The sequence below is a fragment of the Psittacula echo genome (genome assembly GCF_963264785.1).
Source record: "Psittacula echo genome assembly, chromosome: 16".
Classification (NCBI taxonomy): Eukaryota; Metazoa; Chordata; class Aves; order Psittaciformes; family Psittacidae; genus Psittacula; species Psittacula echo.
Genome location: NC_137752.1, coordinates 11362291 through 11388574, shown reverse-complemented (window position 1 = coordinate 11388574; position 26284 = coordinate 11362291). Strand labels below are relative to the sequence as shown.

Here is a 26284-nt window from a genome sequence, read left to right as displayed (position 1 = left end):
GTTCTATTTTTTTTTTTCCTTAGGAAGCATTTGTATTTAAAATTCCTGCCTGGAGAAGGGGAATTACCTGGGGGTTGGTTGCTGTGGATGTCCTCGACACCCCTGCAGCTGCCTCACCTGCACTGCTTAAGGCCACACCGACTTCAGCTTTTGGTTGGCAAGAAGCTCCCCATGACCCGGCTTCAGTGTGCGCTTGAGCCCAGACCACCCCCGTGTGCTGGGCTGCACCCCCAGAGCGTGAGCAGCAGCTCAGGGAGGGGATCCTGCCCCTCTGCTGTGCTCTGGGGAGACCCCCCCTGCAGCCCTGATCCAGCTCTGGGGCAGCAGCACAAGAGGGACGTGGAGCTGTTGGAGCGAGGCCAGAGGAGGCCATGGAGATGCTGCGAGGGCTGGAGCAGCTCTGCTCTGGAGCCAGGCTGAGAGAGCTGGGCTGGGGCAGCCTGGAGAAGAGAAGGCTCCTGAAGGGGAGACCTGAGAGCAGCTCCAGTGCCTAAAGGGGCTGCAGGAAACCTGGAGAGGGGCTTGGGACAAGGGCCTGTAGGGACAGGCCAAGGGGAATGGCTTGAACCTGCCAGAGGGCAGACTGAGATGAGCTCTTAGGCAGAAGCTCTTCCCTGTGAGGGTGCTGAGGCACTGGCCCAGGGTGCCCAGAGAAGCTGTGGCTGCCCCATCCCTGGCAGTGTTCAAGGCCAGGTTGGACACAGGGGCTTGGAGCAAGCTGCTCCAGTGGAAGGGGTCCCTGCCTGTGGCAGGGGTTGCAACTGGATGAGCTTTAAGCTCCCTTCCAACACAAACCAGGCTGGGATTCCGTGATTCATCAGCACATCTAGTTTATTTCCATCTTTCCTCTCACTTTCCTGAGCCCTTTCATGCCTCCAGTGCTCTGCAGGTTGTTACATGGCCATTACAGGAAGTGTCAGTGAGTCAGTATTCCTCAGGGAGGTGTGGATCTGTGGGTTCAATACCAACAGCACGTCACACCTCAGCGTCACTCGGGATCGGCTCCCACCACGAGGGTGCTGAGGGTGTGAGATATCAGGGGTTGCTCTGGAGCCAGGCCCACAGACTGGTCTCCTTCTGACGCAGTTTTACCTTTGGACTCTTGATAATGTTGATAATTTGGACTCTTGATAATGTTGCCTCTGACAAAACACCTCGGAAATCAAATCACCTGGGAGCTAGGACTTCCCTTCCAGCCTCTGCTGCTCCCTGGCCCATCCCTGTCTCTGCCCCATCTACCTGGCTCCTCCTGATACCACCCTCTCTCTGCTGCTTCATGCATAGTGGATCTGGAGCTGCAGAACTGCTCTATAAGCAGCTCTCCAGTTCAAAGCCATTTAGCAGAGGCCTGAGGAGCACCAGGAACATGTCTGTGGGTCTGATCTCCATGTGAGACGCTCTGAGGCCAATGAACAAGTGGCTGCTTCTTTCCTCTCTTAGAAAGTGAATGGGAACTGTGAGGAAGTTTCCTGCTGGTGACAATGATTGTCCGTTTGCACTGCTGCTGGCTCGTCCTGGCTGTCACAGGACAGCAGTGGGAGAACCAGCTGCCTGCTCCAGCAGTTCCCATGAGCTGACATCCATTTGGGCCATGCTGAGCTTAGCCCCTGATGATAGAATCACAGAAGGGTTTGAGTTGGAAGGGACCTTCAAAGCTCCTCTAGTCCAACCCCCTGCATTGAGCAGGGACATCTTCAACCAGATCACGTCGCTCAGAACCGCATCCAGCCTGGCCTGGGATGTCTCCAGGGATGGGGCATCCACCACCTCTCTGGGCAACCTGTGCCAGTGCTTCACCACCTTCATTGTAAAGAATTTCTTCCTCACACACAGCCTGAATCTCCTCTTTTAGTTTAAACCCATCACCCCTTGTCCTGTCACAACAGGCCCTGCTAAAAGGTCTCTCCCCATCTTTCTTATAGGCACATGTTCAGATGTGCACTGTGACCTGTTCCCCGTCAGCCTCTGTTCAGGTGGCACCTGCCTCCATCCCTGGCTCCTTGTCCCCAGTGACTCTCAATGCCCATCCTGGGCTGGCGCCGAGGTCCTGTGCTGTAAGTACGGGCCGGGAGCACCCATTTTGCTCCATCCTGGCACACCCTGAGGTGGTGCCAGGCCTTGAGCACTGGGACCTGCCTCACAGGAGCTCCTCTGCTCCTGCTTCAGCTTGTGATGTGGTTTTCCCAGGCTCAGTGTCACCAAGGTGCAGCTGTGATGTTCTGGATGTTCCTCTGGTCTGTCTGCTTGGAACCAGCCATCTGCTGACACAGGCCAAGCTACAGCAAAGCAAGGACACATCACCTGGGAGGAGCACAGCTTCTGCTCCTTGTCCACTTCCACCTCACTCCAGTGTGAGCCCAGCCCCGCTCTCGGTGTCCTGGTGCCATGGTTGTGCCCACAACGTGCCCGGTGGCTCCCAGTGCACAGGCCATGGATGCTGCAGTCACTGTTGTGGGTCTGGGCAGGGAGAGGGCTCAGGTAAGGGGCAGTGGGGCTGAAGGCAAGGCTGGGGTGGTGCAGGTGGGACAACCAGCATCTGCTGATGGGTGTGAAGAACCAGAACCACAGAGGGTGGTTGGTGAAGATGGAGAGGAGCAGGAAGAACAGCAAAGCCTCTGAGTCAGGAGGGGACACTCATGGAGTTGCCCTGGGGACTGCTCCATGCCTTTGGACTCTCTGACAGCTCCCAAACCACCAGAGAGGGGCAAACCCAGGAAAACCCAGATCAAACAGATGAGCACATGCTTCAGCCTCGCTTGGCACGGAACGGGGCCCGGGACCAGCAGCCCCAGCCTTGCAAGCAGCGTGTCACCAGGTGTGGGGTGTGACAAAGAGACGGGGCCACGTCCACCTGCTTGCAAGTGGCTTTTCCAGCATTCTGGAGCTCTCCTGGGGAAGAGCCAGTGGCCGGTGGGTCCCAGCTCTGCTCCTCTGAGGTCAGGTGAGCTCCCAGGGGGTTGGGGAAGCAGGGGAACACATTGCTGAACTGTGGCACTCGGGGGGCTGCCCTGGGGGCTGCATGGCCGGGGTGGTGGGGATTGCTTGGCAGTCGGCACCAGCCATATCCTACCCTGGGACTTGCTCCTCATGCAGAGGAGTCACCCGCTGTGCCCAGGGCTCCCAGGTCCTGCAACAAAACATCTGTGTCCTCACCCCCCTGCAGGGTGCAGCTCTGGCACAGCAGCCGGTGGCCGGGGAGATGTGGCCACACAAAACTCCTGCTGGGAGCATCCCCCCCCCCGTGAAATCCTGTGGACACAGCTTAAGGGGATCAACCCTAACCCTGTCCTCTGCCTGGTGAGGACCATGTGCTCCCCACTGTTCCCTGGCATGGGGAGGGAGGCTCCTCAAGCCTTGGGCCAACAGACTCTTTTACACAGTGGAATACACCTGGGCCAACAGACTCTGGAATAGGCTCTGGCGAAGATAAACATCTCACCTCCGGGTTTGTTTTTGTTGCTGCCAGCTGGGCCTTTCCCACACCCAACTGCAGCTCTGTGTGAGGGGAGAGCCCTGGCTCCCTCCCAGCCCACAGGCTGCCCTGCAGACACGGCAGGAAGCCAGGGTGGTGGAATGTCTGCTGGAGGGTTGTGGAGTCAAGAGCAAGGCACCAAGATCAGAAAGGATCAGTGGGGGTTATCATTTGTGGAAGATGAAGAGAGAACACGTAAGTGTCAGGACTGGGAATTAAATGACATCCTGGATAGTGGCTAACCTCAGTGACCCCAGAATTTGTCTTGCATTAGCTTTGTTGGCTTTTACAGCATCCTTGGGGTGGAGCAGAGATGCAGTGACAATCGGGACTTCATCAGCAGTGGAAAGCTCAGGTCCAGTTTGAGTCACCACTCTTGGAAAGATGTGAAGTGTGGAGCAAGTGCTGAAAGCCCAGAGGAAGGCAGCCAGGGTGGTGTGGGAGCAAAGAGGAAAGGCTGAAGGAAGGGAGGCTGCAGCAAAGGTGAATTCCCCAGAACAGCTTCTCAGAAGCTTTGCTGAGACTTTAGAGTTAGATGTTAAGAGTGGCAAAGCACCAACAGCCTCCGCCTCCTGAAGCATCCCTCCACCATGGCCCTCCATCCCAGCACATCCACATGGAGCCCATCACCACAGCGCTGGGCAGCACATCCCGCTCCCAGCAGGGAGCTGGTGCCTGTTCCTGGTGCCAGCCCCTGCAGGGCTCAGCCAGCTCCACTGGCAGTACTGAAATACATTGATATCATTAATCCCAGGATCTCATGAGGATGCAGCATTGTGCTGAGCCCCATTGAGCGCGGTGGGAGATGGAACCACCACCAGCACCTGCTCTGTGGTAGCTGTGCACAGGGAAGGGAATGCACTGGGGGGTCCATGGCCAGCACAGAGGCTGGCTGCAGGCACATATCCCTGACCCAGATCACCCACAGCTGAGATGTGGCACCAAGTCCCAAACAGGGGCAATTAGGGCATGTTTAATAATGGTGCATACTAAGAAAGACAGGAGGGAGGAGGAAGGGGCTGGTGTGGTATTTGCCAACTGGGACAGCAGGTGTGGGCATCCCAAAGGCAGCTTTAAATGGCCTCAGGTCCACCAGTCTTGATGGAATGGAAGGGTGGGATAAAGCTGGTCCCTGCTGGGACCAGTCACAGCAAGACCCAGAGTGGGTCTGGAAGGGGAACAGGGGCCAGGAGTGAGGGATGGAGCTCACCCAGAGACAAGGCACCTCTACAGAACACTGCCCACACCCCCCACAGCCAGAGCGGGGGTGACCTCGTGGTGCAGGAATTGAATGGTGGGGAAATGAGAGACTCTCTTTTGGTCCTGAGTCAGGGTGTTTCCCCCTCAGGAGGCACAGGGAAGATGGTAGCAATGGAGGTGATCTCATTTCACAAACACCAGCATCTCAGTGACTGGCAATAATGGCTGGGCTCGAACCCCGCCGAGTGTCCACACCAGCCTGGCAACTTCCTTCTTGGTCTCAAAGAATCACTTCAAGGGCCGCAGACAAAAGCAGATCAAACAGGGGTGTGTGTGTACTCTACCACTTCTCCACAGTGGATTTGTCCACCTGCAGTCAGAAGAATGAGGCACTGGCACAGGGTGCCCAGAGGAGCTGTGGCTGCCCCATCCCTGGCAGTGTTCAAGGCCAGGTTGGACACAGGGGCTTGGAGCAAGCTGCTCCAGTGGAAGGTGTCCCTGCCCGTGGCAGGGGTTGGAACTGGAGGAGCTTTAAGGTCCCTTCCAACACAAACCACTCTGTGATGCAGGTCCCTTTTTCAGTTATGAGCAAATACCACACTTAGCTCTCACCAGAGCATGTCCCTGAAGGCAAACAGGGCTGGAGCTCATCAGCACTGAGGACCTGGGAGAGCCACATGAGAGTGGGTGCTCGTGTGCGCCAGGCACCCAATGGCCCTTCCAGGTCCTGCCATACCCTATACCTCGTTCACCATGTCACCCCGAGCTCCAGCCTGTGTTTTACCAGACAGGCACCCATTTGGGTGGGACTATCTGAAGAACATTGATGGCCATGCTGTATGTGACCCAGGGCAGGGCTACTGTCACCTCACCAGAGCCCAGCCAGGGTAGGGGCTGCACCTGGGGCAGGCACAGGCAAGGGGGGAAACAGCCTCATCCCTGCTGGAATGCCAGGAGAAAGGAGAAGGAGCCGGTGCTCAGCCCCTTCAGCAGGAGGAGGAAAACCTAAGGCAATTATCTAATGAGCTCATCAAAGGGCCTCTGTGGAACCCACCGGGGGGCAGGCACAGGAGGGGCTGTGTGTGATGCTGTGTGCTAGGGATGCAGCTTTGGGAAGAGGTTCTCAGGAAGCCCTTCCCCTGCTCCTATTGGGCTTATGGTCTCTGCCCCCTGCCTCCCCCCCCAGCATGCCCTGTGTCCTCCCAGCTCTGTCCTTCTAAAGCTTTTCCAGGGAGGATTTTGTCCACAAATTAAGCCATTACCTGTGACTTGGCTCAGGAATATCTGGTGTAAATGAAGAAGCCCTAACTGTCATTGCATTTTCTTGCTGAACCATTTACCTCTCCGAGCAAAGCCTCTGTCCTGGCTCCCACCCCTGTGTTTGCCTTTGTCCACAGCCCATTGGGGCCTATAGGACAGCACAGAAATAAGGGCCCTAGAAAAGAAGGTGCTGGGAATGGGGGTTCCTGGTGCCCCATGGCCAGGGCAGCTCAGGGCCTGCAGCCTCCGACAGGTTTCAGGCAGGAGGAGGAGAGCTACAGCAGGCAGAGGAGCTCCTGGAGCCCAGACCCAGGGGTGCCACGTGCCCTGTGCCTGGGCACAGCCCATCCTGCAGCTCTGCCCCAGCCCTGCCAGGCCTTGGGCACCCAGGCAGGCTGTTTGCTCAAGGACAGTGCTGGTGATGCTGGTTCTCCTGCTTCTGCCTCCTCAGAGGAAGGTGGGCGCTCAGGACCCCAGGAGGTAGCGGAAGGGCTGCAGCATGGGATGTCTCCTGGCCACACTCATGGCTGTGAGGTCTGTGGCTGCTGTGCAGGGAATGGGCACATCTCATGTGAACAGGAACTGATGCAGCACAGGCACTGCCTTCACAGTGAGCAAACACCCCGGATGTCGATGCCCATGTTCTGCTCAGGGCTGTCCACAGGCTCCTTCCCCAGCTTGGTCCTGATCTCCAGCCCTCAGGGGCTGTGCCCATCTCAGCAGCAGGGCTGAGTCTGGACCTGCCATCCTATCAAGGAGTGTTCAAGGCCAGGTTGGAAGGGGCTTGGAGCAAGCTGCTCTAGTGGAAGGTGTCCCTGCCTGTGGCAGGGGTTGGAAGTGGAGGAGCTTTGAGGTCTCTTCCAACCCAAACCATCCCATCATTCCATTATTCTATGAAGATGGGTGGCTGAGGGCTCCGGGTAGCTCCAGAGCACTGGGGCTGCTCCACAGCCTCCTTGTAGTGAACACAGCTCCTCAAGGGACCACATCCCTGAGGCAGGGCCACAGACTGTGGGTGGGACCATGCGTGCCTCAGTGGCACATGTCCCCACTTGCCTGAGTGCATTGTCCTACTCACAGCACTCATGAGCGGCCCATTGCTCTCAGGAGCTGTAGTGGTGGACCATTGTAAAGCATTGTAAAGCTTGCGTTGGGTGCCTGGCCCCAGCTGCACCCCAGCCCCTCCTGGGACAAGCCCCGGGCTGGATTCAGACCATTCCATCCTTCCCTTCTTTTGGCAGCCCAGGAGAGCCTGCCACGCACCGTGGCATGGTGTCAGCTGAGTCCCAGCCAGCTCTGTCCTTCCCTGCCCTTGTGCTCACACGCACCAGGGCAGCTCCTGGCAGGGCTTCCCCCATGCTGGTGGCAGCAGGGTTGCCAAAGGGCTGAGCCTGGCAAAGAGGCCCAAACCCTTAGGAACAGGGACAGAAGCAGCAGGTCAGGCAGCCCTGCGGCCCGGCTGCTTGCGGATGGAGTCCCAGCTCCCTTTTGGGAAATCATTGCCTGTCCTTCTGCCCAGAGGCAGTTAAGATGTTATCATGTAACCTCTGAACTATTTCTTTGCTACGGAAGGATCAGGACAAGTAAACCAGAGAGTTGCTCAGCCTGGGTTTGGAGGCAGGAGCCGGAGGGTTTGGTTGGCTCTGGGTGCACCCAGTCACCGCGCAGTGCCATGTGTCACAGGGGGACTGGGGCTGATGAGTGCCTCTGTCCTGCATGGGGATGAGTCCCCTTGGCTCAGGACATCTCTGGACCAGCCACTGTGCAGCCAGAGACCTGGAAAGGTAGCGGACTCTCATTCAGCCCCTTCCCATGAAGCCACGTGAGTCCGAAGGTGAAGTGTTGTGTGGAGGTGGGAATACAGGAGCGGTGGCACCTCTGGGCTCCAGGCTTCCACCCCGCCAGCAGGGTATGGCACAAGCACCCAGCTTGGTGCAGGCTGCAGATAGATGGGACATGAGGCAGCAGCCAGGGACTGCTGCCCCTTGAATTCACAGCATGGTGCTTTCTGTGCACACAGGGGGCCTTCAGAATTCACCATCCCTCCGGCCGCAGGGAAAGGTGCTCCGGGAAGGTCGCATGCAGTGGGGGTTACACGTTTCCCTTCTGACACAGCTGCATTTGACTCAGCTGAGATCAGGCTGCTGGGAACTGAATCCTTGCATCAAGATCGCCCTTGTGATAGCCCTGCAGGCTCTTATCAGGGAGCTGAGTCAGCAGCTTCCCTGTGTCCCCAGAGAGCAGGTCCCGTGTCCACCAGCCCTGCCCAGCCCGGGCGAGGTGCCCAGGCTCTGGCTGGGCTGTGATTCCCAACCTGCACCATGAGCCCCCAGCGCACGCCCGAAGCAATGGGAGGCTGCGGGCAGAGCTGGGGGCTGCGGGGAGCTGAGTCCTCGCCACCCCTCTGCTCTCCTCAGTGTCCCCGTGCCTGCAGGGATCCCCAGCCAGGAGCAGCCTGGGGCTGAGTCGCACATGGGGCAGGGTGAGCACGGTCCCAGCTGTGCCATGACAGTGTCTTGGCCTCCCCTGGCAAAGCTCAGCGAGAGCTGCTGAGACCCCCGGCAGGGGCATCCTCCTCCTCTGATGTGATTTTCCTTGTTTCCTTCTAATTCCTTCCTACTTCCTTTGTAATAAAACTTATTATCAAGGCACCTACCACTGTGTGTGTGTTTTCAGGGCACTGGGTACCGGAAATATCACTGTTACCTCCTATAGACCTCGTAGAGACCATAATGGAAATATTAAGACTGTGGAGAGCAAGAGAACAGAAATGCATGTGTGTAAAGGCACAAAGAAGCAGCAAGACAAGGGTTAACAGGAGAGGTGTGTTCTAATTGCTGCAGGGCTCCTGTGTGTGATTTCATTTAAATGAGGAGGAGGAACTAATTGGCTGAAGATAAGGTGTCAGGGAGATGTCAAACTGAGCTGTAAATACACCTGTGAGACAAACAAGAGAACTCATAATCAGGAGTCTTGACTGAGGCTGATGAGGTCTGGGACAAAGTAATGGGGAAGAGACTTTCCAGCAGTATCTGCTTCCCAAGGACACCAAGGCAAGACCAGGGCGGGTTTGCTGCCGTCAGTGGAGGAGCCCAGAGCCACAGCAAGGACTCAAAGCCAGCTCTGAGGGATCCAAGTGTCTGAGGGCTCCTGGAGCAGGGTCTGGCAGTGCTGCGGTGAGCTGACCCTAGGTGCACCTTGTCAGGTAAAGTCACCTCGCCTGCTACGACACCTCACACTGAGAGGGTTGCGGTTTCCTGTGGTCTCCTCTCTCTGGGGCACTGCTTCATTCCCTCCTCCTGGACCTCATCCTTCCTGGTAGTGGTGAGCTGAGCAGGAGCGGGTGCAGGATCTGGGGGACTGTGGGATCCCATCATGGCTGCGCCAGGCTGCTGGGCAGCCAACCCCTCATCATCCATCCCCCCTGGTTCATCCTAGTTTTGCTTTTCCCAGGGAAAGATCTGATCATCCACCAGGATCTCCGAGTTGCACAGCTCGATATAGGCTCAGCCTGAGGGCAGCTTTCTGAGCTGCTCTCCTTGCAGCCCCCACTGACTGCTGGTGTTCCCAGCTGGCCACGTCCAACCACCTCTCTCCTGTGTTTAGGTTTGTAGGACCCTTCACCACAATGTTCACGAACAAGAAGCACTTCACCAGTGCCGTTGTTGGGGCACTGGTCGCACTCTCCATCATTGCCCTTGTTCTCAGCCTGGTGAACACTGAAGATGTCGCCCTGCCACCCACTGTCAAGGTGAGCCCAAAAGAAGGTCCCTGAGCATCATTGCAGAGACCAGTCCCCTTGGGCAGGTGCTCGGAGACAGCACCTTATCGACATTGTCTTTGGTTTGGAGGTGAAGGGGGGTTGGTAGTAGCTGAGTGGGTGTTTTCTTCCCATCTCAAGACGCAGAGTAAGTACAGCCTGGACACCTCCAAGTCAGAGGGGGAAGCCTGCTCGGAAACTGGCCACCATGCTATGTGCTGGACATGTTTTGAGGGGATTACCTTGGGGCGGATGCGTAGGGCAGAGCGCTGTCCTGCTCCCTCTGCCCTCCCATGGCACAACACCTGCTGATGATGCTTGTACCTGCCAGCTCCCACCAGCCTGCCCTAACCCACAGCACAAGCATCCCCTGCAGCTTGGCATCCCTCCCTGGCTGCTGGAAGAGGGCTGGCACAGTTTTAGGGTGAGGTGGAGGGCTTTATGTGGGAGAGGTGTTCAGTTGGGTGCTCCTGGGCTGGGGCTGCTGTGGTGCTGCCTGTCCCTGCCCAGGCTGGGTGCAGCCCTACGGGTAGCAGAGAGCACTGGGGATGGGGGCGTTGCTGGCCCACAGGTGGGGCCAGTGTAGGCACAAAGGGCTTGTAACCAAGAAAGAAAATAAATAAGGCATGAGGAAACAGCTCAGAAAAGTCAGTGTGAGCTCACGGTGCTGCACAGGCCTCAGGAGAGCTGAATTTCTCCATTGCTGTGAGAAATGCCCCTGCTGAGGCCAGGTGCTGCCACAGCTCAGCTCTCCCATGCTGCAGATAGCTGAGCCTTAGAAGAGATGGGTTTGGGGCATCTTCTGGCCCCACCACCCTGGCAGGGTCATGGTGATGCTGGGGACAGGCTGCTGCTCCTCCCACCAGTGTGATGTCTGGGTTTTCCCTTCCAGTATGGGATGGTGTTTGATGCAGGCTCATCCCACACCTCTCTGTTTGTCTACGAGTGGGATTCAGACAAGGAGAACGACACCGGTGTGGTCAGCCAGACCTTGTCCTGTGATGTCCATGGTCAGTACCCCTCTGCCACGGGCTCGGTGCTGCCCTGCATGTTGGTGTTGTGGGTGGGATGACCTGGCCCTTCCTCTTGCTGGCTGGCCCATGCTGGGCAGCTCTGTCCATCGAGCTGGCACTGCTGCCTACCCCCTGGCTTCACATGTGGTTAGAGGGCCCTCAGGACCATGCAGTGCTACACACTTGGTGGAACTGATGGACCTTGGTGTTCTTCCAGGTTTCCATTCCCACACCTTGGACTGCCCAAGCTGCTGTCCTGGCTGGGGAAGGTCTCGCCTCTACAGCTGGGGACACTGCTGAAAGCATGGGAGAGGTGGGGAAGCCACAGGAGGGAAATGGGTCAGTCAGGTCCTGGGGAATCAGGGCACCCTGAAGGAGCACCCTTTGTTGCTAAGAGCTGACAGACCTCAGTGCCCTGTGCCCTCTTTCTCCCACATCCCTGTCCCCAGCTGTTCCCATCAGCCTGTCCCAGCCTGATTCTCTTCCAGGACAAGGTATATCAAGCTATGCCAATGATCCCCCGAAAGCTGGTGATTCCATAAGGGAGTGTCTGGATGAAGTCCTGAAGGTTGTTCCTGCTACAAAACAGAGGGAAGTCCCAGCTTATCTTGGAGCAACAGCAGGAATGAGGCTACTGAGGTATTGCTCTGGGGTTCAACGGTGGCAGAGCAGGGACCGAGCTGCAAGCAGCCACTGCCTGAGAGAGCTGGGCTGGGTCAGCCTGGAGAAGAGAAGGCTCCTGAAGGGGAGACCTGAGAGCAGCTCCAGTGCCTAAAGGGGCTGCAGGAAACCTGGAGAGGGGCTTGGGACAAGGGCCTGTAGGGACAGGCCAAGGGGAATGGCTTGAACCTGCCAGAGGGGAGACTGAGATGAGCTCTTAGGCAGAAGCTCTTCCCTGTGAGGGTGCTGAGGCGCTGGCACAGGGTGCCCAGAGAAGCTGTGGCTGCCCCATCCCTGGCAGTGTTCAAGGCCAGGTTGGACACAGGGGCTTGGAGCAAGCTGCTCCAGTGGAAGGTGTCCCTGCCCGTGGCAGGGGTTGGAGCTGGAGGAGCTTTAAGCTCCTTTCCAGCCCAAACCATTCTATAGTTCTATGATCTGCCCAGATGGATGGTGCTGGTGGGGGAGTGGGGCAGATGTAGGAGGCAATGAGGTGCTGCAGGACGTGCCATTACCTTTCACCAGCCCATCTTAGCTTTCTTCAAATGTCAACCTTCATTTCATGGTCCTTGGTTTTATGGTTGCAGATATGTTACATGATTTCTGTGCCCTGGCAATGAGAGCCCTTCCCTGGGAAGGAGCCAGGTCATAGCCTGAAGGTTCCTTGCTTCGGAGAGCAAGCACATGCCAGCAGCCCCAACACATCTCCCCACTCAGAGGTCTGAAACCAGGCTGGCTCCTTCTGAAAGACCCAGCTCAGCAACCAGCCCTTTGGAGCAGTCAATGGGGGGACGTTCAAACCTGGGCTTTGCAGCACTAGCTCTACCCACCTCCAGCACTATGAAGATGCTTAGGTAGGGGAAGGTGGCTTCACAGACTAGACCAAGCTGTGCTGGAGGGATGAGATTGATGTTGCTCCTGGATTAGTAACGCCTCAGGTAGACAGCTGGGATGTACGAGCAGATTTGACAAGTCAATGTAGCAGGAAACATCATTTCACACAAGCTGCTTGTTGCAGAAAACTGGAGTATGTGGAACTGGGGAAAAACCAGGCTGGTTCCTGGTGCTTCCTTTGTAGTATTGGTGCAGGTGGGGATGTGTCCTGACCTCTGGGCCCTTCCTAGGGAACAGAACAGCTCAGCAGCAGAGCAAGTCCTGGCTGAAGTCGCTAAAACCATGCAAGAGTACCCAGTGGCTTTCAAAGGGGCTCGAATCCTTACAGGAGAGGAGGAGGGGGCTTATGGCTGGATCACCATCAACTACCTGCTGGACTCCTTCACTAAGGTGGGAGAAGGCTCAAACCCCGCTGCATCTTTGCTGATTTTTGGGTTTTCTGATTTTTAAGCTCGCTTTGCACAGAGACAAAGGTCAGCAGCTGCTGGGAATGATCACGGGGAAGCAGCCAGTTATCCTGGGGAGGGAGAAATCAGGAATGGGGCTGTCTCTGCTAAGAGCTAAGGGCACATCTCCACACGCTGTGGACACAGGGTCTCCTGGGACAGCGAGGTCGGCAATGCACCCTAGTTGGGACCGTTGGCTCCTGCTGGGCTCTGTCTCCCTGCCCTGGGAAGGGCCCTCTCCGTGTGGCACTGGGAGACTTGATCCAAAGCTCTGTTGTGCTGCCCTCTGCCCATCACTGCTGCAGCCGGGAGCTCCCGTGCAGGCTGCTGGAGGGATTCTGTCCTTGCCCCTCAGGAAGGGCAGCCCCTCCAAGCCCCATCCCCACCAGCACTTTGAAATGGGGGTGGTGACTGGGAGCCATGTGAGCCCACAGCTCGGGGGCACATCTTGACCCTCAGACAGTTGAACCTCTGCTTTGCCTGGCTCTGACAAATGGCCGGGCAGGTTGGGCAGGGGAGACCTCCCATACGGAAAGAATTAAGTTGAATGCCTGCTGAATTTAGTAACAAAACCTTATTGCCTTCAATGGGATGGGAACTGTGCTCAGGGCAAGTAAGACCAACCGTGTGCTTCTCTTCCTCTCCTGTCTTGCCTTGGCAGTACTCGCCCAAAGCACACACGTGGGTTCGTCCAGAGGCAGCCAACATTTTGGGGGCACTGGATCTTGGAGGAGCATCCACCCAAATCAGCTTTATACCCGAAGGTTCAGTGATGAACTGGAAGGAAGGCTCCAAGTTCACACTGTACGGGTATGACTACAGCATCTACACACACAGCTACCTCTGCTACGGCCAGAACGAGATGCTGAAGCGACTGGCAAAGGAATTGATTGCGGTGAGAGGGGAACTGGGGAGGAATTGGACTCTGGTCTCATGATGACAGCAACAGGCTTGTTAATACATAAAATAAGAATAGGCAAAGCTCTTCCAGAGAGGCATCAGCAGGGACTGAGAGTAGGTACAGGCTCCTGTGGGAGCACTGGTAGGCAGACATGGAGGGGAGCATGGGAAGCGTCAGAAGGGGCAGCTCAGGAGAGAACTTCTGGCTATACACAGCTGCATCACACAGGGTGTACAAATGGCAGGAGCAGGCTCTTCTCAGAGGGGAAAACTAAAACGGCAAGAGGCAATGGGCACAAGCTGAAACATTTGAGTTTCCAACCTATGTCTTATGAAGACAGGCTGAGAGAGCTGGGCTGGGGCAGCCTGGAGAAGAGAAGGCTCCTGAAGGGGAGACCTGAGAGCAGCTCCAGTGCCTAAAGGGGCTGCAGGAAACCTGGAGAGGGGCTTGGGACAAGGGCCTGTAGGGACAGGCCAAGGGGAATGGCTTGAACCTGCCAAAGGGGAGATTGAGATGAGCTCTTAGGCAGAAGCTCTTCCCTGTGAGGGTGCTGAGGCGCTGGCACAGGGTGCCCAGAGAAGCTGTGGCTGCCCCATCCCTGGCAGTGTTCAAGGCCAGGTTGGACACAGGGGCTTGGAGCAAGCTGCTCCAGTGGAAGGGGTCCCTGCCCGTGGCAGGGGTTGGAGCTGGGTGAGTTTTAAGGTCCCTTCCAACACAAACCAGGCTGGGATTCTGTGATTCTATGATTCAAATACAGGGGAAATATTTTTCCCAATGGGAATGGTGTTTGGTGGAGCACTGGGGGACTCCTGTGCCCGAGCAGGGTTTAGAGGAGGCTGCAGCCTGCGGTTTTGCCGTTCCCAGGAGTCATCCCCCAGCGCACGAGTCCATCACCCCTGCTACCCAACAGACTACAATGAAACCGTGTCGCTGTCTTCCTTCCGCACCAGCCCCTGCACGAACCAGAGCGACCCACGCCTGGGCCCTGGCGACAGGAACGTCACCCTGGAGGGCAGGGGCGATGCCAGCGGGTGCCTGGCTGCCATCAAGAAGCTCTTCAACTTCTCCGCGTGTGGCCAGAGCCAGGACTGCACCTTCGATGGCATCTACCAGCCGCCGGTCAGAGGGCAGTTCATTGTAAGGCAAATCCTGTCCTCCCACCTCCATGGCAGAGCATGTGCTGTGGTGTCCCTTCGTGCCCCATGGCATTGTCACCTCCCCACAGCAGAATGGGCCGAAAAGCTCCCAAGTTATCCCTGCCCCAGGGCACACCAGGGATTGCTGCTGCCTTGTTTTCCAGCCAGGTCTCCAAATGGGACCATGTTAACGAAACGGGTGAGAAGCCAAATCCCAGGTTTTCAGTAATAAAGCCCAGCTTAGCCAGCAGCCTTCAGGCAAGGTGCTGGATGTGCTGCTGTAGCCAGGAGGCACCTGCACCCCAGCCCATCACCTCTGCTGGGACATGGACAGTGATGCCCTGGGGCTATACCAGGATAGGGCAAACTGCAGCTGCCTGGTGTTCGTCTCCCCTGTAGCTCAGTGCTGTTTCTGCCTCTTGCCTTTCAGGCCTTCTCTGCCTTCTACTATAACTTCAAGTTCCTCAACCTGACCGAGGGGCAGACGCTGGCCACTGTCAGGGAGACCATTGAGCGTTTCTGCATGAGAAGCTGGGAAGATGTATGTTCCTCATGGTGGGAGGCAGTGTGGAAGCTTCACAAGCAAAGGGGCCCTGGGGTAGGGGAAGAGGAGCGGGGACCCCTCCATGGCAAAGGTCCCTGGTTGCCGACTGTGCCTGACACAGCAGAGCCATCCCTGGGCAATGTGTGAGAGCCAGGACTGTCCTGCACTCACCTCGGGGACTTTCCTTGCTCATAATTATACGAGCAAGGAACATCAGTTGGGAAAGGGGCAGCCAAGACAGGTGAAGGCAGCAGAATCTCCCCTCCAGCACAGGAGCTGGGGATGGAAGTGGGTCTATAGCATTTGAGGATGGTGAGAGGAGACCCAGCTGCTGGCACCACTCTGGAGGCAAGTCAAATGGGGATGGATAAGGCCAAGAGCTGTGCTAAGATCACCATGGGGGAGAGAGCAGGAGCCCCTGGCACAAGGAGGCTGAGATGGGAGAATTTGGGGCAGGAGGAGCTCCAGAATGCCTCTCTGTTCCCGTGTAGAGTGTAAATCATCTTCAAAGGAGTTGCCCTGTGTGGAACAGGTCCTAAATACCTGCCTGGTCCAGAGTCTTTTTCCAGATGTTGGTGACTGCAGCGCCATTGCCCCTCACGCAGCCCTTGTCAGGGCATTGTCCCTACACGAAAACTGCCTGCAAGTAACTTCCTCCCTCCAAACATGTCCCCACCCCAGCTCTCTGCCAGCTACCCTGAAGAGAACCCTCAGCGCCTGCCTAAATACTGCGCCAACGCCAACTACATCCTCACCCTCCTCCTCGATGCCTACAAGTTCAATGAGACCAGCTGGAACAACATCATCTTCCAGATGAAGGTAGGCAGCAAATGCAGCCTGTGGGCAGGAGCAGAGGAGGAAAAGAGCCAGCTTCCACGTCAGGTGCTGCGAGAGCTACGCTCCAAGAAGCCGCTCTCTGGGCTGCAGCCGGTGTCGCTGCTGTGGCTTTCCTGCAGGGTAACTCGTGTCTCCTCTCCCTGGGCAGGCGGGGAGCGCCGACGTGGGCTGGACGCTGGGGTACATGCTCAACCTCACCAACATGATCCCGGCGGAGGCTCCGGCATGGGTGAAGGGGCACGTTCCTTCCTTGTGGGCTGCGGCCATCACCTTCATCATCCTCACCTTTGTCCTGGGGCTCACTGCCCTGCTCCTGCTCCTGTGGGTATAGGAGCCTGGCCGCGTTTCAGAGCCTGGTAGATGTGCATCGAGGCTGGAAAACCATCAGTGCTGGGACCCCCTTGCTTCTGCCCCCAGGGTTTGCAGCCTGGGGCTGGTTCAGTGATGCTGAGCATCTCGGCAGCACTGAAGAACTGAGGTATAACGTCCCATGGGACTGGCCGCAGCATGCAGACAGGCACTATGAGAGGTTTCCATTGGAGCTCTGCCTACGCACCACAGGGACCTCAGCCGTGCCCATCTGCCTCCTAATTTTGCTATGCCTGTTACAGATGTGGCCTCCATCCCACCAGCTGGCACGTGGGGCCATGGAGAACCAGCCTGGCCATGGAGGAGCTCCCTCAATGCCAGACTGATAGCACATGGCTGCAAGCACTTGTGACTGGGTGTCTGGTGCAATGCTGGGTCTGGTTATGGTCACCAACAGCCCAGCAGGTGCCTGTGAGGGGCATGAAATACTCTGCAGTACCACATCTGGCTCTCCTGAGGGTGAATCGCATGGGCTTACCTGATGGTGTTGAAGACAGAAGCAAAATTGAGCATCCGAAGTCAGAAACATGGTCCATGACTCCCTGAGGGTCTGTCTTGTCTCATCAAATCTTCCCTTTCTTCTGGGATAAAGGGGTCTGTGTTTCTGAATGGCTGCCTGGAGAAGAACACTGTCCCACCATCTGGGTAGTGGGACATTCATATGTCCCATCACCTGCAGACACTGTCCCACCATCAGGCTGGACACCATGGGGTCAGGCTCTTAGTCCTGCGCTGACCCTGCCCATAGGGCTGGGCTGGATCCTGCCCACAACTGCACCCCTGCCTTTGCCTTGGGTTCTGCTCAGTTTTTATCTGCCTGCAGATGATTCAGTGGTTCTGTGCCTCTCAGCAGTGAGGAGCTGACTGTTGGTGTCTCAGACATCCAAATAAATTGTGTGAAAGGCAACGATGGGGAAATGCTGTTGCTTTGCTCCTGTACAGTTGGTGATGACAACAGGGACTCGGGGGACAGTCACCATTGCTCAGTTCTACTGGAGATGCCCCTGAAGCCCCTGCAGTATCTGCCAGATGTTGAAGAGAAGCCAGCAGGGCACCAGGACAGGCATTCTGCTGCTGAGAGCCGGGCTGTCTCACCTCACCCAGCCCCGGGCTGCCAGTGGGACTCCCCAGAACTGTAAGGGAGCCCTGACACATCCCGGCAGCATTCCCAAATCACCCGTGTGCTGGTCCCTGCCCATGGCAGGGGTTGGAACCAGATGATCTTGAAGCCTTTTCCAAGCCAAACCATTCTGCGACTCTATGAAAGGGAGGGTGGGATGTCTGCTGGGCACAGACATGGGCTGCATCTGGACTGGAGAGGAACCTTGTGCAGGAGAGCAGGGGGCTGCTGCCATCCCTCACCTCACAGGGCTTCCCAGTCATGGGGGGTAGCCCAAGACCCATCTCCCCTGCATAGCCCCAGTGCTGCTGCCCCTCTGCCTGGTGCCGGCAATGCAATGGCCAATGCAGCCCCTTGGCCTGGGATGGCCAGGTCATGTCTGCCCCACATGGGGTATCTGCTGCAGGCTGTAACCAGCCGCATGATGATCCCATTGCTGCCAGTCACTCCCTGACCTGCCACCTCCAGCCACCCCACATCGCTGCAGTCCCCATGCCCCCAGTGCTGAGCCCCTGCCCCACGTTGCCATGCCTTCCCTCCTAGAGCATCTCCAGCCAGCAGCAAGGAGAAAGGAAAACCAGACAGTGCAGATACAAGGCAGAGATTTTAAAGCCTGTGCCAGTTCCAGCTCTCCAGGCCAGGACACAGGTACCCACGTTACCAGTTCAGTTCACAGCTCCTGGACACAGGGGGGATTCCCTGGTCTGCAGCTCCTCACACAAGCGCAGCAGCAGGACCAAGTGCTTGGGCTGCCCCTGGAGCAGCGCTGCTAGAGACTGACATAACCAGAGGAGCTTTTCTGGCAGCACATGAGTGCGAGCAGGCAGAAGGTGAGGATGAGCATGGTGGCCAGTAGAACCGTGGCTGCTATCCAATTGCTTCTCTGGAGCCCTACGACTCTCTGGGGAATCTCTGAGGGAATCATGTTGGTGAGGTTGAGCATGTAGCCCAGAGTCCAGCCCACATCTACACCAGTGACCTGTGCAGACAGAGAAGGAAGAGGGATGGGAAAGGCTGCAAAGATAGAGCAGCCAAGGCACAGGTAGCTGAGAAGGCCACCCCGGGCATGGGCAATGGGCTGTGCTGCCCTGTCACCCGCTGCTCCTGTGCAGCACAGGGTGGGCATGAGCCCTTTCATGGCACGGGGCGGGAGCTGGGAGGTGCCGGGCACATCCCTACCTGCCGGGCGAAGCGGATGTTCAGCCACGTCGTGTGGTTGAATCTGAAGCCCTGCAGGAGCAGGGTGAGGGCATAGGTGCTGGCTGCACAAGCGTCACGGAGCTGGATCCTGCTCACGGTGGGGAACTCCTGCTGCACCTGCAGGGATGGAGGAGCGGGAGCAGTGCTTGGAGCACCCACACTGCAGGGAAAGCCCCACAGTGCAGCCAGGAGCAAAGACCCGGCACGGCTGGGCCCCGGAGCCGGGAGGCTGCTCTGCTGTCCAGGAATCCTTGTGCTCCTCCCTGCTGTCTCCAGAGGGTGGGCTCTGGATGAGCCCCAGGCTGCCCAGTGCCCAGGCACAGCAAGGGCAGGGGCTGCCATCCCCTGGGCAGGATCTCACCTTCTCCCAGGTGCTGGTGCAGAACTGCCTGATGGTGGCATTGACCAAGCTCAGGGGCTGCCCTCCTGTCAGGTTCAGGAAGTGAAGGCTGTGGTAAAGCCCTGAGAAGGCCTGTGAGTGGTGAAGACCAAAGGTGTCGAGTTAGCAAAGCACTCAGGGCTCAGCCATGCAGCCAGCCTAACGCAGGTGTCCCTAAGGCCACCCTCAGCCTGTCAAACCCACTGGGACTGCTCCCCACACTGAAAGAGATGGGTGCTGTGACAGCAGGGGTGTGGGTCTGCCTGGTGAGGACCCTGCACGGCTCCATGCATCGGGCACATCCAGCATCCCTTTGCTCCTACAGCAGTTTTCCTGGGTCGTGGCCAGCTTCTGGTGCCCCAAAAACCCACAACTCCCCCAAGAAACAGGGACGGAGGCTCCTTACGAAGAACTGTCCCCGCACGGGTGGCTGATAGACCCCGTTGAACCCGCACGTGCTGTTGGCCCCACAGCTGAGGTTGAAGAGCTGCTGGACGGCAGCGCTGCACGCTGCTGGCTCCCCTGTCCCCATCACCCTGAGGAGCTGCGCGGCGCTGGGGGTGCTCGGGGCACGCACACAGGGGCTGTCGTAGAGCTCTGCCGTGGTGATGTTCTCCTGGTACCCCCTGGGGTAGCAGGGGTGTGAGATCTGTGCAGTGGATGGGCTGGCCTGGAGAGAGCAGCAGCGTTAGCATCACGCTGACACTGAGGATGAGGATGGAAAGGAGAGAATCAGCCCACAGACAGCACCTGTTCCCACAGCAGGACACCACCATGCTGGCCCCACTGCCTATGGGGTGCAGGTACCGCATTGCGGGGACAAACATGGCACAACCATACTCGTCAGGGAGCAGCTGCATGCTCAAGGCCTTGGGGGTTTGCACCCTGTGCCGAGCATGGACCCATTTTGTCCCCTCTCTCCTTTGTAGGATCAGCAGACCCAGGGGAGAGCCGTGGCTGAGGAGCCATTTAAGCAAAACCAAAACTAATTTCTCTTTGCAACACACTCTGCACATGGTCTTTTGCCCATTCCAACCAGCACAAGCCAGCACTGAGCCCGCACCCCACAGCCAAGTTACAGATATGGAGGTCCCCCTGTGCAGTAACACCACCTCCCTTCCCTCTCCATGCCCATCCCTACTGCTGAAGACCAGCATGTTCTGATTTCTACGCATAAAACCAACCTATTTGTTACTGCACTGGTGCTAAAAAGTCTTGCTTGGTCTTTCCCAGCCTCTCAGCAGGTTCCCTCCTCCAGGGATGCGCCCTTCCAGCTGCCTGTGACTGAGGCTGGGTGACAAAGCCCCTCCATCAGGACAGGGGCAGAGATCCAACGGCAACATTGCCTTGGAACAGTGGCCCTGAGCACCCAGCATCCCAGCAGTGCCTGTGGCCAGGCTTCCTTCTCTGGGGTGTCCACCTCCACCTCGGTAAAGTCCTGTTCTTGGATGTTGGGACCCCCCCGGGACTGCCTCCTGCCATGGTGGCCCTGTTGTATCCATCATCCTCACTGGGGCTTGCACGATGGCACCCAGCCCAGCAGCCATGACACTCAGCGGGTGCTGCACAACAAGCTCCATGGATCAGGGTTCAGGCTGCAGTAGAGGAGCACAAGGCTGGGGTCAGATACCTGGTGTAAGGAAGCCATCAGCATCTTCAGGGCTTGCTTTTGCCCGTAGCAGAGGTAGCTGTGGGAGTAGATGGAGTAATTGGCCCCGTACAGCCTGAGGACGGCTCTTGTGCTGCTGTCTTCTATGGTGGTCCCAGGAAGGAACGTGATCTGGGTTGAAGCCCCACCGAGGTCCAAAGCTCCGATGACATCCTCTGCAGGCGGGTGGGTCCATGTGCCTGTGAGGGAGCACTGCCCCGCACCGGGAGTCACGCACCAGGACCCAGCACGGGGGTACCAGCATCCCCGCACAGCCTGCGGAGGGAACACCTCTGAGCCCGCTGCCTGCCCGCACCTTGACGAGCGTCTCCAGCAGGAAGTTGACGCTGATCCAGCCGAAGGAGCCCTCCTCCTTCCCCGTCAGGACCTGAGCTCCGCGGAACTCCACCGGGTACTCGCCAATGGTCTTGGCCACCTCGGCAAAGACCTGCTGGGCCTTGGTGCTGTTCTGCTCCCTGCCCGGGGAAGGACATGGACACCGCGAGTGGAGGAGGCGATGGCCGGGCAGCTCCAGCGCGGGGCTGACAGAGAGCGGCTGCGGCTGCTGCCAAGGAGCAGAGAGAGGGCAAAGCCAGCAGATCCCTCCTGTGCTGCCCTGGGAGTGCCCCTAAAAATGCTGCCTGTGGGCTCGGCCGGAGGACACGGGAAGGGTCATGGCAAGGCTGGCAAAGGAGGTGCTGGCAGAGGAGGCCACGGAGATGCTGCGAGGGCTGGAGCAGCTCTGCTCTGGAGCCAGGCTGAGAGAGCTGGGCTGGGGCAGCCTGGACAAGAGAAGGCTCCTGAAGGGGAGACCTGAGAGCAGCTCCAGTGCCTAAAGGGGCTGCAGGAAACCTGGAGAGGGGCTTGGGACAAGGGCCTGCAGGGACAAGGGCTGTGGGGTTTCCTCATGGGCACAGTGAGCTTCTCTCTTGGACACCCCATAGGCTGCAGATGTGGATGCTCTGCCCATCCCCGTGGCCTCCGGGACAGCCCCCCCTCTGCCCCCCGCCCCATCCCAGGCTCTGGTGCAGGAGCACGCGGTGGGAAGGGTGGAGCTGCCGGCTCCAGGCTGTGCTGTACCTCAGCAGCCGCATGCCCGCTGTGGCCCCCAGGTAGGTGGGGGTCTCCCGCTGCTGCTCTGCCGGGATGATCTCCATGGCCTTGTCCAGGCAGGGCTTCAGGCTGGCTCCGGCCCCGGCGGGGTCGTCTGCGTAGCTGGAGATACCGGGTCCTGCAGGAGAGCCCCGCGTGATGGAGCCAGGTCAGTGACACCCAGGAGGGGCAGAACAGCAGGGACATGCTCCCCCCATCACCAGGCCCAGGTTGCTCTCTGGACCAACTTGGCAGATGTTCTGGTCACAACCCCAAACTTCGCTGTGTTTGATGCCACAGAGATATCAAAATGAACACCGCTGACCCAGGGGGGCGTTAGGAACCACATACAGAAAAACAGCAGAACCACAGTCATGTTTAGGAACTTCTGCAGAGCTTTTAGGAGTTGCCATGGTACATATAGGGACAAGACAAAGGTGATTTAAGCTAACAGAGGGGAGACTGAGATGAGCTCTTAGGCAGAAGCTCTTCCCTGTGAGGGTGCTGAGGCGCTGGCCCAGGGTGCCCAGAGAAGCTGTGGCTGCCCCATCCCTGGCAGTGCTCAAGGCCAGGTTGGACACAGGGGCTTGGAGCAAGCTGCTCCAGTGGAAGGGGTCCCTGCCCGTGGCAGGGGTTGGAGCTGGAGGAGCTTTAAGGTCCCTTCCAACCCAAACCTCTCTGTGATTCTAGCTTATTGAAGAAGCTGTGAAGAGATGTTGTGGGAAGAAGATCCAAGGAAGCAGTTACATGGGAGAGGAGCAACCTCTGCCCATCCAGCATCCCAAGCTGTGAGCTGATGCAAAGCCACCATCTGCAAGACAGAACTTGGCCCCAGGAACCATGCTAACAGGGCCAGGATCCTTACCCACCTCTGCCTCACGCAGTTACTGTGATACCCTGAGGTGCAGACTGTCCCCTCCACACTTTGGTGCTCCCACCAGGCCACCTCCCTTTTTCCCAGCACGGGCTGAAAGGCTGAGCTCACCCGCGATGCTGTGAGAGTGGGCAGTGATCCAGGAGCCTGGGAGAGAGGGACAGCACATCCCGGCACTCACCGGCTGCAGCGCAGGCCTCCACCTGGGACACGATGCCGGTGCCGTTCTCCTTGTCCGCAGGCCACCGGTAGATGTAGAGAGCCGTGTGCGTGGAGCCGGCGTCAAACACCAGCCCGTACTGGGGGCAGAGCGGGACACAGGTCACAGCGCACTTGGGCTGAACCGAGCCCCACGGGGGCTTTCGAGGCTCCTGCTTCCCACGTGTGCAGGGCAGCAGCACAGGTCTGCGTGCCCAACCTCCCTCCAGCTCCGAGCCCCCTCATTTCGCCGAAGGAGCTGGAGCTCAGGAAGGAAAGACGTGCAGGTCAGCAGGGTGATGTGCAGGGCAGGAAGGCATCCAGGCACCCATCCCAGAGCTGCTCCCACCCCTTTGGGAATAGAAACTCTCACAAGCTCTGACTGTTTTTAACAATCAGCCAGCAGAAAGCGACAGGAGAGAGAGATGAAACCCCACCAGGTGACCAGGGTGGCTGAAAAGAGGAGAGGAAGTGTTCAGGTGGCGGATGGAGCAGCTCCCAGGAGGTGTTCTTCCATCCTTAGCAAGGAGCCAGGACCATGACTGAGGGGGTGATTGATGTACCTCCATCAGGTTAAGCCTTGATAGGGGTGGCTATGGGAAGATTTGCAAGTGGGGAGGAGGGCAGAGCTGGTGGAGGGGCGAGAGGTGGGAAGGAGCCGGAGGTTCCACCGGGCACCTACTTTGCTCCTGGCAGGAAGGGCAGCGTCCTTCGCCGGGGTCAGGACCAGGAGGAAGGCGGCCACCGCCAGCGCTCCCAGCAGAGCCACCGAGCCGCAGCCCAGCGCCCTGAGCGCGGGGCTCTGCATCCCGCAGCCGGGACGGCCTCTGCGAGGGCAGCCCCAGCCCCTCCCCAGCCCCGCCCGGCTCCCCTTGTGCCAGCGGCGCCCCGGGACACGGCGGGTGCGGGACCACGACCCTGCCCCGGGGTCCGCAGCGGAGCAACGCCGGGGGCAGCGGCTGAGGGCGGGCACAGCTGCCCGGGCCCAGGAGGGAACGGCCGGGTCCCAGCGCTGCCTGCGCTGCCTGTACCCGGCCCGGGGCAATGCAAAGCGAAAGCGCGGCCTGGACCGACGCCGCGCGTCCGGATTCCCTCCCGGGACGGCCCGCGGCAAGGGCGGGGCAACCCCCGGCCTTCCCGCAGCGCTTCCTGCATCCTGCCTGTACCGCTGCCTGCACCCCTGCCTGTACCGCTGCCTGTGCCCTGACTGCACCCTGCCTGCACCCAGCCTGCACTGCCCCAGGGTGATGGGACCCTGACAATGGGCAGTCGTTCCTGGGCATGGGGATGGGTCTCTGGCTGTGGGGCACCCTGGCCATGGGGGCAGGTCCACACCTGCCAGCTCACTCTTGTTGCTGTCTTGGGCCGCTGTGTCCCTGCCTGCACTGGGGCAGCACTAGGTGACAGCAGGGTATGGGTGACCGGCTCGGTCCACGCTCCATGGGGCTGTGTGCTTCTGCAGCAGGCCTGGGGCAGGGATGTCTGTGGGTCTCCCTGACCTAAGCTGCTGCCTTCACCCCAGGGCCAGCACACCCACAGGCTCCCCGAGGGGCAGGGGTGCAGGCTCGGCTTGGCCTGAGCTTCATGGGGAGCTGCCCCACGGCATGGCCAGCACCCCACAGGTGGATGTGTCCAGCAGGCAAGTGGTTAATACCAGACGCAATTCCCATTCCACCCTGGCTCTCCAGCCCTGCTGCCTCCTGGACAAGGCTCTCCTGGGCAGGTTGCTGGTCCGAAGCCAAGGGGAGGGCCATAGCGGGGACCGGGGCAGCCTTTGTCCCAGGAGCGGGCTCCACACTCCAAGTACACGGTGAGACAGGCGAGCGGCAGAGCCGGGAGCAGCCAGGGTGAGCCTGGGCAGGGAATGGGCTTGGGGGGCCCTAGATGGAGCTTGGCTCGGAGCGGGAGGGGGGGTCAGCGCTGGAGCCCGTGCTGGGGACAAACACGCTCAGTGGGCTGCAGGGGCAGGAAGCAGCAGGCTGGGGGGCACGGGAGTTACATGGACGGGGCATGGAGGGCACTGCTGTGCCCCAGCACTGGTGGGGGAGACAGGAGGCAGGGACCGCTCTGCCTGGCATGGATGCTCACAGCGCTCACCCTCGCCCTCGTTCTTACACTCTAATAGAGCCCCTTTGACTTACACATCCCACATGCACAGGGTGGGAGCTCAGCCCCGTTGTCCCGAGCACCAGCAGCCCCTCCGAGCCTGCCCTCCTGCTCCAGGGGCGCTGCAGCTGAGGGATGTCCCGCGGTGCCTTCGGAGCACTTGTGGTGCCAGCTCACACAGACAAGGGCAGACACGGCCCAGGTTGGGCACAGCTGGGAACCTGCCCCACGGGCACTGCTCCCTGTGGGCTGTGAGCCCCTTCTGCAGCTCTGGAGGCATCACCATCGCCTCCCGTCCCTGCAGCATGTGGGTTCAGCGCCGGCCAGCCCCGAGGTGCCATGGAAAGCCTGGACAGATGGATCAGCTTCTCACATGCTTCTCACCTTGTTTTCCACTGCTTGGGCTCCCTCCCCATGCCCTGCTGCCCTGCCCGGCTCTGTACTGCCTTTGGATGCTGCCTTCTGCCCAGTCCAGATGGAGTTTAGCCCCTATCAGAGCAGGTGGAGCCCATTTCCCACCTGCTCCCACGTGCAGGATGTGCAATTTATCTCCATTTCACATCGTTCCGTTGCACAGTGCCTGGGACAGGGTTTTCCAGGATGTGGGCTGGGCTGGGCTTTACTGTGTTACCCGGAGCAGGGAAATCCCATCCCCATGACACAGCTGTATCTAGGCAAACTCTAGGCTGATAGGACTGGAGACATGGCAATATAGGGATTCATCAGCTGCTTCCATATGTTCTCTTCTGGCCATAGCTACTGTGCAGGGCAGGGCTCCCTAATAAGAGTTTCCTGTTGTCCTGTGTTCCATGATGTGGGCCAGAAGAACAGATCCATCATTACACATCTCATGTCACGCAGGGTATTGGTCACCCTTGTTCCTCATTGAGGATGCTGACACTGAACCAGGAATCAGCATCTCCTCTGACCTTGCCAAAGGTCTTTCACCTCCGGTTCCAGCCACTCACCTGGCAAAAGGGCAAGGGGATTTCTCTGTGGTTCTATGCACTCACAGGAGAATTGTGCAGCCAAGTGACAGCCCCCAGGTGCCACCCCAGAGCTCCGGGTGGTTCAACCACCTCTCTAGACTGTGTCCAGGCTCTCAGGACATCAACTGCTCAGTCTGAGGCCATGGAGGAAGCTAGCCCATGGTGGCATGGGGCAGGGTGCTGAGGAAA

The 26284-nt window shown here is 58.6% G+C and overlaps 2 protein-coding genes across 2 annotated transcripts; one reads left to right on the top strand and one right to left on the bottom strand.

The window, feature by feature from the left end:
- Positions 1-9560: 9560 nt before the first annotated feature.
- Positions 9561-17628, top strand: LOC308227739 (ectonucleoside triphosphate diphosphohydrolase 8-like; the record flags this gene model as incomplete). Its single annotated transcript, XM_080630559.1, has 10 exons — positions 9561-9683; positions 10585-10702; positions 11194-11344; positions 12487-12646; positions 13364-13597; positions 14468-14740; positions 15170-15280; positions 15965-16102; positions 16269-16441; positions 17340-17628. 10 exons carry the CDS (start codon positions 9561-9563, stop codon positions 17626-17628), a joined length of 1770 nt encoding a protein of 589 aa, XP_080486685.1.
- A 750-nt stretch (positions 17629-18378) lies between these two features.
- On the bottom strand, positions 18379-24754 carry LOC308227738 (ectonucleoside triphosphate diphosphohydrolase 8-like; the record flags this gene model as incomplete). Its single annotated transcript, XM_080630558.1, has 10 exons — positions 18379-18588; positions 18789-18926; positions 19171-19281; positions 19595-19858; positions 20819-21049; positions 21153-21312; positions 21917-22067; positions 22984-23101; positions 23683-24396; positions 24602-24754. The coding sequence occupies 10 exons, from the start codon at positions 24752-24754 to the stop codon at positions 18379-18381; spliced, it is 2250 nt and encodes a 749-aa protein (XP_080486684.1).
- Positions 24755-26284: the final 1530 nt, after the last annotated feature.